At 40.0% G+C, this 12,159-nt stretch overlaps 1 protein-coding gene across 1 annotated transcript in view; it reads right to left on the bottom strand.

Moving 5' to 3' along the window:
• Nucleotides 1–12,159, bottom strand: part of ric1 (RIC1 homolog, RAB6A GEF complex partner 1) — a 34,059-nt gene that overhangs the window by 20,437 nt on the left and 1,463 nt on the right. Inside the window, exon 2 of the mRNA XM_020629782.3 lies at nucleotides 6,913–7,020. Within this exon, the coding sequence (XP_020485438.2) occupies nucleotides 6,913–7,020 (108 nt within the window). The remainder of the gene's footprint in view (nucleotides 1–6,912; nucleotides 7,021–12,159) is intronic.

Here is a 12,159-nt window from a genome sequence, read left to right as displayed (position 1 = left end):
TGCAGCGATAATGATACAAGAAGAGTCAGGACGCTGGCCATTGTCATCTAAATGCCCCCCCCCCCCCCCACCCTTAAAAAAAGTTTTAGGATCTGAGATCCACAGGAAAAATGCACCAAGTGGCTCAGTGTGGGGGAAGTTTGAAAAGTTTATCTCTCTGTGACATCTGACCAAAAAAGAAATGCTGATTTTGTACATGCAAGAGTTATTTTCAAGAGACTTTGATGACCCTGCAGAAAAAAAAAAAGAAAAAAAGAATGCATCCACAATTGAGTGATGCAGGACCAGGTCAGATTACAGAACAGCAATGCAAAAAAAGAGTAGGTATTAAAATGTTTTTTAATAATGTTTCGCTTTAACCTACTTTCTCTTAATATCTGCAGACACATGAGAGGCACATTATGGTTTTTATTTTAATCGTAGAACTCAAGACAGGGCTTTAACCTTTGTCATGGAACACTTCCCCTCTTTGGTGACATTTGAACACTGTTTACACAAACCATTACGGCTGAACGCTGCATTTAAAAAAGGGAACATCCCAGGATTGCCTTTGTCCTTCTTTAAAAACATGAAAAGTTAAATAAATAAAATAGAAAAAAACGCTGACTGGGAGCTACTCTAGTCCAGACTTGCCTTTAGAATCAAAGACAGTGTTTTTTACAGAGAAAGTGGAGAGTCAGCAGAAAACGGTGCAGCATGTTACAGTGCACTGAGGCCCACCGGCTGCATGTTTAAACACGCTCCTGAGGTCTGTTCAAACAGGAACTTGTGGGTATTTGCAGTGCTTCCCTGAATTTAAGTGCACTTTTAAAAAATCATCACCACTCACATCATACAGAAAGATTAGATACATAAAACATTGAATGAAAACATGTTGTAAAAGAGCTCAAACTGAGCATTCGACTGATGTGTTCTACACTGTAACATAGGTTACCAACATTAAACACTAAACACAAACTAGTATACAACAGTGCAGGACAATGCAATAGCAGATGCAGATGTGAAAACAATAAATGTTTTTGTAAAACAAGAGATAACAATGTCACACAAAAGCATATTGTCCCAGATTAACTAGGTCTGTTTAATTAAAGACACACAGTCAAAGGAACACCTAATCCAGTGCAGCCACAATAGAGTAAAAAGTGTAAGTAAACACCTCTATGATGACGTCTAAAGGAATTCTGTTTATTGCAAATTGAGTGTGTTTATGTTTCTGTCATTGCATCCACATCCTGAATGTGTGTGTATTGCAGATAAGATTTGAACACGATTTAATTTGTTTGCAGAAACATTCAACGCTGCAGCGCATGTTGACTGTGCAGTTTATCTGGTGTGTGCTTCTTATTTATAAACACAGTTGAACCAAATGCCTAGCACTTCCAGTAACTCCCAAAGCATCTCTTTTTATAAGCCAATAATATACTTTTGTACGTATGTATTCGGTCTGTCATAGAAAGTTGCACCAAATACTTTGTCACCAGGAAGGTCTTCAGTGGAAACACTTTCCTGAGCACTGCTTGTGAGAGCCAAAAACAGAGAGAGGGAACAGTTTGGCCTCGGACGGATCCCAAAGCAGACACACACACACACACACACACACACACACACACACACACACACACACACACACACACACGAAGAGCTAAACACTAAAAAGTATTTCCAGTTTTTGGAATTTCATCCTTTCTCGACTCCTGCCACACATACAAAAAAAAAACAGACCACGCCTTCTGCTTGGTCGTTAGCTTGAGCTGAGGCTCACACACTCCTACACACACACACACACACACTCAGCTAAAGATAGTCCTAGCCATGGTTTAGGGGGGTGATTACATTAGCCTCAAGGTCTGCAGGGTGTGTGAGCAGCCAAACATCTGGGAAACAGCTGGTAGTTAAAGCAAGCTTGGGCTTGGGCAATGTGGCTTTGACTGTTTTACTGTCCCTGATTGCTCAGTTTGTTAACACTATAATTAATCTACAATATGCAAATGAGGGGGGGGGGGTTGGACATTAAAAAAAAAAGAAGCCTTTGGATAAATAGCATGATTTGACTTGCAAAGTGAAAATGTCACTGTGTCCTTGTGTGCTTTGTCAGAAATATGCAGGCCTCAACTGCAGCATTTATAATAATTTATAATGATAAAATCATGATTGACAGTGATTGTGTGACAAACCTGAATTTAAATTGAAAAAGACCAGTTTTTGACTCAGCTGGTTCCTTCTATAAACACAGAAGTCATGTCCACGTCTGCTGTGGAAATGTGCGCCAAGCGTTACAGTTGAACACTACAGGTTCTGCTGTGACACTTCAGCGTTTTTCATTTCACTCAAAGAATATTACGCTAATTCAAGCCCAGCCGTCTAATGTTGTTTTGATTTGAATTCAGCAGAATGTAGAGGAAGGAAGCCATCCATCGATCGATTTCCTACAAGATCTATAAAACATTTTTAAAAGTGGATGCCTGTTCTAGAACAATGTACTTTACAATTCAAAGGACTTGCTCCAACAAAATATCCCAATAAAGCCGTCTCAAATCTAAAGTGCTATAACGTTTCCTATTGGATATAAAGTGCAAATGGAAAAAGGATTAAAGCTGAAGGGGAAAAATAATACGCAAAACTAAAACTTCCTGGTAAAGGGCTTTTCAGTTTTTTACTGAAACAATGACTTGAGTGGAGGTAATCGTCACAGACTAAAGGATCATGAGAGCATAAAAGCAGAAATGTTTTTGGGCCTTTAAGAGGGATTTCTGTTGAAAATGACTTACAGTTGTGGTAGTGGGCAGTTAATTCCCATTTTTGCCACACAAAAGAACCGTTTCAACACATTTCACCTACTCACACAGGGGAAAGCCACACATTACATTTCATTACAACTCACTAGCCACATCTCAGGATCAAACTCTGTGCCTGTGGAGCTGAGGAAGCGAGAGAACGAGTGTGCCCTGGTATTTTTAACTCCTCCACCTGCTCCCTGTTGTGTTTGGCTGGGTGGGTCTGGCTGGGAAAGAGCCCGACTTAACTGTTTTCCCAGACACATTCACGGCATTCGTTCATGTGTACTTTGGCTGCACTGCGAGGAAGGGATGAGGGGGAATACTCAGAGCGAAAGGGCAAAGACTGAAGGCAAGGAGCCAAGAAGGTGTCCTTTAATTTGATAACAAGTTATGTTACAGTCTCTCTATTTGGAATCCTTCAGACTATCTTCTGTTAGCACAAATTGACATTTAAAACTGTATTTTCCTTGCCTCTTTTTAATTAAATGTTTAAACTTTTGAGGCTATTTCTAACAAAGGGTTCACATGTATTTCCTCTGTAGAAAAGATGACCCTTCTGCTTCAAACAATCTTTAACATTCGCTAAGTATGGTATGTATGGGAATGTATGACTGAGTTAAAGTCGTCCTTTAACACCATGCAGTGTGTTCAGCACATTGGCTTCAAGGACAAGAGGCGGTGTTTAGGGGAAAACATACAGACGTGTGCCATATGGAGTCCCGACCAGCCTTTGTGTGCCTTGACTTTATTTCCCAGCAGTGCGCACACAATAAAGACAGAATGGACTGAAGGTGTTTGAAGGACAAAAACTGTGAAAATAATGTTGTTATAGCCTAGAGCAGCCATCAGTAAGAATGTGTAAACGTAGTGTATTAGCAGCATGTGCTCAGTATCAGTATGGATCAGAATTTGTCCATGATTTGTATTTAATGTGCAACACTAAGATGTCTGCATAGATATCCAACATAATTCTTTAGATAGCGACAAGGATGAAGCAAATACAGCGATGCCAAAAACGACAGCAACTTCTGTATAGCCTAAGCTTATTTGCAATACCCGTCCCAAGATGGGTCTAAAAATCCGGATGGATATTATTTGTTGAGGAAAACAAAGAACTAGTTTTTTTCATAACTCACAACAAATCTGATTGCTCTGGGAGCTGCATTGGTTTATCTAATCCAATGGTTCTAGTTTTGTTAAAATGCAGCAGTTGATGACATTTCTAACTTCTCACTTATAGACAGCACACAGTAAGCACACATGTATATACAAACACTGAGCGGTAAATGTCCGCAGTAGGAGCTAATGATTCTAATGTGTCAAATCTCTGTGTGCGGTTTGTTTTGATGCCGTCTGCTCCTGCTCGTGGTCTTGGCGGTCGTCCCACGTGTTGCTGGTCACATAGCCTTTGGAAGTCGATTGAGTCATCTGCTCACCCGGGCACTCGCCTTGTGCGAGATTACTCAATCAGACACTTCCTTTGAAACGTTAGATCAGCCGTCAAGAGCCCAGCTAACTACCACAAGAAACAACAACCATCAGAGATACTGTAAGAGGCGGATGTATCTTCAAGTGGTCCTAAAAAGTGGATTGTTGCCGTTTCTAAGATTCTTCTGTACACTGAAACTCGTCGATAGTCCTTACTAAAATAATTTTCCATTGAACATCAGATCACAAGGAACACAGACCAGCTCAATCATCTTCATCCTCACAAGCAGTATGAATATTTACATGAATTTAACAGTCTGATTCTACTGCTCAGGTTTCTTTGTTTCCACAAGTTGGACACAGCAGATGCAGCGTCTGATCCTTCCTCACATGAAGACATCGATTCAAAACAGACAGGGCTCATTACACTGGAGCGATGAGGCGGATTTACATCCTGAACATAAATAAGAGCTCAATAAACTCAGACATGATGCGCTGTGCTGCTTCAAGAAAATCGCTCCTTGGGGGCTTCAAAGCCTTCTGTCTTACTCTAAACAAGGGAACTGTTTGTTCTATATGACGGGAAATTAAAATGATTTTTGCTCTTAGTTTAGTGGAACCTGAATTGAGAAGAGAAGGTACAACATTACTACTGTATTATAGCTGTGATTAATGCCTTAAAACAATGTTGTGTTCTCATTTTCTGCCTTTATTCTCCCGATAAAAGAAAAAAGAACAATGATGATACACATTTTATTGCAGGAAGAAGAATGCAAGAATGTTACGTGACAGCGTGAGGGAGGTCTGTCGAAATCCAAATCAGTAGGCCTGTGTGGGCTTCAATACAGAATATGCTGGTGAGAACATAGCCATTTTCACATGCCCATGGTAATGAGCATGAATTTTTAAAACCATGTCTGTTACGCTATGTGGGCCGATCATTTGCATAATTTTGTGGTCGGCGGGTTGTTCACGAGAGTTAACCAAAAGACAGCAAGGAATGTCCTACGGGGGAAAACACAGAAGTTCATGATTATTTAAAGAGAAGAAAAAAAAGCAAAGATGTTGGCTGTGTATCTTGCCCTCATCATAATCAGGATCGTGTGTTTTAATCTGTACTGATTTACAAAGACGACACAAAAAATAGGGCCCTTTTTTTAATCCTCTAAAAGCTGAGTTAGCGCGGTCTATTTAGACAGCAGAAATCTGCTCCAAGTCTCGAGCTCATCAGCAGTCCTGAACTGAGAGAAATCAAGAGGAAAGTGATTAACCAATTTGTAACCCAAAACAAATTATCTGGTTACATTTGCTAGAACTGATAAAAGAAAACTTCTGAAAAGGCCATCATTTGTTACCAATAAACCAGATAACAGAAACCTGTTTGACAGAGAAGCACTGTTTCACTTTGAGTTGATTATCTCACAGACAGAAAGTGCAGTGATCGGCACATAACAACGTAAGACAAAACTTTAGATTGGGAGATAAGCGCAAGTGTAAATTTCAAGTATTCAAGAAAACCCCTTCTTATAATCCTCTTTGTCTTCTCTGGAACCCAACGAGATAAGAACACCCTCCATCACTTCCTTTCATTGGCAGCCTCCCAAAAGTTCAGTGGGTATTTATAAGCATGTGTATCGTTTGTAAGCAACTCAACACCGGGTCATTTTTTAGTGCTGCAAGTTTTCTGATGCCCTCAGGAGCTCATTGTTGGTATTATCTTGAACAGACTTCAGAATACTGCATTATTTGCCTGAAGCAACACATGCAGCGCTTCAATCGCTCTGTGAGTGGCCACAGCATTCCAGCAGAGTTAAGCCTGCAGCTACATGCAGCCTTCCATGAGATCCAAACCGTAAGAGATGACCGTCCAAGTCAGAGAGAGTTTGTAGCCTAAGGTATCATCCACCTTTTCTTACTCCTCTGCAATGTGCAGCAGGTCAAAATAACCGTTTGGGATGAGTAATACACACAAGCAAGCGACCCAAAAACTTCAAAACTTGACTACACCTTTGCACACTGTGTGATGTGTGATGTGTGATTTAAAGTGATGCTGCACCGTGATGCAGAGAGCTCCGGGAGTGTATTTTAGTTCCGCTCTCATTGCCACGGGAATACCTGCCTTGTATCCTGAGCTCTGCACAACAGCTAAAATAGGACAAATTGTGCTTTTCAGAGAAATGCAGGGACACTTTCATTTGTCTCCTTCTAACATTTGTCATGCTTTTTTTTTTTTTTTTTTTACTGTGATGCACCACAGTGCAGAGGAAGCTTCTTCTGTGGTTTTCTTTAACAGAACAATGCCAGATTGCTGAAACATTGTCTGACCTTTAACGGGAACTTTGCATTCAATCATTTTAAATTGATAACAATAAATACGATGTTAAATAAAGAAGAAAGTAAACCTAATCAAACATTTAATCCATAATCATTTGCACCTGGGAAAAAAAAAAAGGCGCTGGGTCGATATGAATGTGGAAAGAAATGAATAAATAAGATGTCTGATAAAAATAACAAAGTAAGCTGAACATGGTCAAACATCAGTGATTGTATCAGTAGTAACACCAGGTGAAAAAAACATGTATTGTTTGTAACATTTCAGGATAACTTAACTTTGTTGCCATATGTTTTTTTTTAACCCAACAGGGCAAGATTTAAGATGTCGATCAAATAGAGAAACTGAAATCAGATGGTGGAGAGATGAACTTACTGCCACAGCTATCATGGAGTCGTCTGGTTTCCATTCTGCCTTCTGGTAGGAGCCGAACTGGGCCGCCGCCTTTGCAGATTCGATATAGCTGACAATCAAAACACTGGGCTGTGGGTGCAGAAAAGGGACATGGGAAAGAAAAATGAGCTCTTTAAACATCTTTAAAGTCACAGACATCTGTGGGCTATATTAAGCAAAACACAAACAAAACACCTCCCACAATAGTACACTGCTGTGCTGTTACTAGAAAAAACATGTCAATACAATGATATGAAGGTCTGAAAATATGGTTTGTCTTTGAATGTGGTTTATAACCTCAGTTTTATAATCCAATTTGTGACAAAAACGCAGCATGGCTTAAATATTGATCCATTATCAGACAATTCCAAGCCATGAATATAGAATGTATCACAAACACCATGCGCACTCACTCAGCAATGACACAGTACAGATACGACTCTGCTGAGAAATAAATGGGATTGTTATGATACTTGACATTTGCAAAACTGCTGGGTTTTTTTTTTAACTCTCTGGGGCTCATTTAATCCAAAAAAAATATATATCTCTTTCAGTGCAGGAATCAAAAGCATGTTCAGGCTAATGTTTACACCATACACAGTACAGACAGACAGACTTTGCCAGAGGCTGTTGCCCTTCATGTCCCTCCACTCCTGAATCACAAGGAAGATATTCGTCCTGATCACAGAATCATCACCACCATTTCATTACACTCCATTATAATGATAACACATACAAAGAGTGTAGGTAAAAGTATGTTTACCTACGGCTAAATGAGACTGGTTGAGCGATGTTAGCAGGTGGTGAAAAAGGGTGTTGAAGAGGAGCAGCAGCAATGCAGTAAGAAAACCACAACACCTGGCAAACCAACACGCAGAAAGCCCCCTCCAGATAATGTACGTTTAATTCATGTAATAAAGCTGCATAGTTAATGAAAACTTGATAGCAGTGTTAAAGGAAATAATATTTGATACTGTGTCAAACTGTAAACAACTCATTAGACTGATAAGACGTGCTTATGTGAAGTGAATAAACATGCTTTTTACTGCTGTCGTGACCTTTACTTAATCCCCCTTACAAGACACACAACAGAATGAGAGTTTTAATCTATGACACAATGGCTTTGTGTCTTTTAAAGTAAAGCAGCTAATTCTGTCTACCATCTTTGCAGTAGAAGAAAACCAGGTCACTGTAAACTGACTGGGGATCACCAGGTAATAAAGGCAGGGAACACATCTCCTGTAATTCCATCAGTGCAACATTATACTTTGTTCTCAGTCGCAGTAATGAGAGACGGGGCTTAAAGTAGCATCAAATCTTAATAAAGGCAATGAAATCCTGCCTCCGTTGGCACACCATTCATTGCTCAGTGTGAAAATGAAAATGAAAGCTCTCAAAACGTTACAAGTCGCAATAACGTCAGCTCACAGTTGGGAGCAACACTTTGGGGGTCTCTCTGTGTACAATGAATAATAATAATAATAACGTATCTCAATAGAAATAGCCGACTTTATTAAATTTGGGAATTGAAGGAGAAAAATAGCTTTATTATTGAAGTATAACTTGGTGTCTCCTGAATCTGGAAAGCGACCTTTGATCTGAAACTTGGAACGCTTCATGTAACCTCCTGTGTGGGTCTGTTGATCTGAGCTGTTGTTTTGGTTTGTTTGTTTTAGTCTCTATTTGTTTGTTCATATTACTGTGGCTTATGTGTGTTTTTTTAATATTGTGCAAAATAAGAATATTTGTTAAAATATGGAAAAAATGACGGTTTAATTGAACAACATAGATCTTTTATTAAAACATCTTTAGTGGGTAATAAACTGCCAATCAAATATTTTTTAATATTCTCAAACCGGTTCTCTGGTAAAATCTCATTTTAATACAGAGTTTTTATGGACTATAAAAGCATTCATTTGTTTCTGTGCAGCTGTGGCGACAGTTTTCTTCAGCAAAGTTTGCCTTGGCCTTCTTGGTAATTGCACTTGATAAGAAACACTCATCAACCCTATTTCACATTAGGGGAAATATATTTCCCCTAATGTGACAATTATTCCCACACAATGCATGTTGACAGTTATTAAATATATGGTTGAATCACTCACTACACCACAAATAAATCAAACTTAATCTCGAAAGAGAAAAATACACTTCCACTTAATAATGTGGATTCTGTCAAATCATTTATCAACAACTTTGCTCTTTTCAAGATATAATTCCAGATTAGAGAAGTCATCACGTGTCTACAACATTGGGCCGGATTTACTAAGATCCCAATTAAAGAGCACTAAATTGCGTTGTCGTTTCAACAAATTGCACGTTTGGTTGGTGGGCGTTTTTGCGGGTGATCTACTAAGAATATTTGCGTGAATGACACCAGGTGCAAACCTTGTGGAGGCGGTACTATTTAAGTTAGGCTTTTGCGTGTTCTACTGGTTTACATCACGGAGAGTTTGGACAGAAAGCAGGATGACTGCAAGCGCAAAATAGGTATCAGTGGAAGATGCATTAAACGTACAGTATTTTCAAGTTATAGCAGATAAAACTGAATATTACAAAAAGAAATTCTGGCTTATAAGAAAACCTCGGCATTAAACAGGGCCTCTCTTTTCTTCCCTCCATCTTTTGAAGATGAATTGTCATACATTGCGAAGGAGGTGCGAGCTGTGTCCTCTGTGGCGCTCAGGTGCAACACTCGGCACATTGTTGCGCACAAGACAGGTGGCCAGTGCTGCGTCTGATCGGACATAAATGCTCTGGCAAGAGGTATCGAAGATGGGGGTACAAGCAGTGGTGAGGTCCCCCCGTCCAAGCGTAGCGAGCTGTAGAGGGAGGAGACGCGCACACTATGGAGAGGAACGCACGAGCCGGGGGAGAGACGCGCAGCCCGAGAAAAAGGAAAATCCCCAGTTTAAAATCTAATGTTTGCAAAATGAGGGAAATAGGAAGAAATAAATGTCAATGTTGAAATTCTTTAGAATGCAGAGGCTGTGAATGTTCAGTTTTGTTGGCTAAAAATAGGTAACAAGATAGCCTAGTTTAATCACGGTGTTTCCTGCTGTCATTCCAAACATATTAACATGCTTGGGGAATAACGCGATCTGTATGTCTTCTTTTATAATGCTTATGTCTCCTCCTAACTTCAATAACAGCAGCCTGTTGAGCGTAACGCTGGTCTCCTGGGTTAGCACGTTCTTTTCAAAAGGTGTTAAATACAGACACCGTCACAATCACCGCAATTTTTGCCAGGCTTGGTAAATCGCAATGCGTACTAACTTCAGTTCTTTGCATTTTCTCCTCCCAGTATTTTGCACGCTGGGGCAGAAATGCCCCATATTGCATATTCATTAAGGCAAACATACTAAATTGTCAATACGTGTTGTTTTGCTCATTTGAAAGACGCAATCCTCACTGCGCGCCGTTAGTAGATCAGATAGCACTTTTTTTTTTTGCGGGTGGTGTCATGTTTGCACACGTTTTAAAACACGCAAACCTTTAGTAAATCTGGCCCATAGTGTAGTGTAGGGCACACCATCAGAAAAAGGCAGGTCTAGAAACAGAAAAAGATGACTCTCTAAGACCTGAGTTAAAACATAAAAACATTGAAAATAACTCTGAGCAAAAACTGAAACAGTTCACAAGCGACCAGCAAGAGTCAAGCTCATGTATTTCCCCAGCATTACCACCTTCAGTGTTCAACCAAATGTATGTGCGGTTAGTCTGAGTAGCTAAAGGAATCCCAGGGGATGTAGAGGATTACACCAACAGATATACGCAACCACATGTTCTCATACAAACACTGCTCATTTTCTAAGTCACCCAAAGAGCTAACTATAGTGCCATTAGTCCACAAGCCACAGGGAACAAATTCCATCCCTCAATTCCTGGACTCCTTGATCAGAACCCACACGGACCTGTGCAGCTGTGGCAGGGTGACAGAACAGAAAGTCTGCATGGCTAAGCTGCTGTGTGACACGGATTAGGTGATAGCACCTCGGACAAACTGGTTGTGCTCAGGGTGCACTGGCTGAGGTCGAGGAGTGATGGGATTAAAGAGAATAGACTCTGTGACATATCACTGGCTGAGAACAACAAGAGAAAGACAACTAAGAGGGGAACTGACAGATACACCATAACCGTTATTTCTTAAAGGCGCATGCTGAAGATTTAGGAAGAGAAACACACAGCAGTGGATGGGGGGGTTTTGTGCATGTGTGAAAAGCACCATACGTTAAAGCAAATATGAGTATTTTTAAATGGTGTTTAAACAGTCTGCAGTCGGTTTGCTTAAGGAAAAACACTTCAATTTATTTTTGGATAAACGGTACTTCTGAAAAGTGTGTAAACTGAACACTCTGCGCTCACAGACTGTACAGTTTGAGTAGATGGTGAGGAGAAACTATTCAATGGACTCAACAGATGTTAAAGATGCATGTCAAGAAGTTGCTCTGATCAACATTCCTGACACCATGTTCTCCCTGAACGCCGCATTGATACGGTTTACAGACAGGCAAAGTTCTTAAGGGAAGGGAAGGGAAATGTTGTCACATCCTGTTGGGGCCTCAGGAAATCAGCAGTGACCCTGATCCATTGTTGTTCCAGCTCAATAATATACAAACTACGCGTAACACCGACTGCCATAAATAATCTCCTCGACCGCTGGTTATCAAATAGCTATTCTCCTTATCAGGGTGGCCAAATCTGAAGTTTGCAAACAAATGAGGACAACGGTATGCAGCAGTACACAGTTCTAAAAGCACAGGGCTACAATGGAATTGCATGTGATTTTTCTACTACTGCAGCAGCTGCTGGAGCTGGCAGTGGAAACAGTGCTGAGGAATCACTGAACATTTCACAAGCCATTCGGCCAACATTATTTACAGCATATGTTCTATATAGGGGGAAATACCTGGTGGGCAAATGAATAAATGTAGACAAAAAAAGAGTCTCTTGTGTAACTGAAACTGCTATTGTAATTACCATAATAACATTCAAGAATTACATCCTACTGATAACAACCTTGGCTACACGTGGTCCTCTTGATAAGAAGACTATCTTAATGAAATAACTAAAACATCGACCCTTTGGCTGAACAAAGGGAGAAACACTTTTCAATGTACACGTTTAGATTAGAGGATAAGAGAGCTCATTTTATAGTCACTATGAAAAATGAAATATATCAAATAATTTGCTGGCAGTGATGTTTACATCCATATTTCACTCTGACAG

Source organism: Labrus bergylta, chromosome 17 (assembly GCF_963930695.1).
Source record: "Labrus bergylta chromosome 17, fLabBer1.1, whole genome shotgun sequence".
In the NCBI taxonomy this organism is placed as follows: Eukaryota; Metazoa; Chordata; class Actinopteri; order Labriformes; family Labridae; genus Labrus; species Labrus bergylta.
This window is presented reverse-complemented; position numbering and strand designations above follow the sequence as displayed.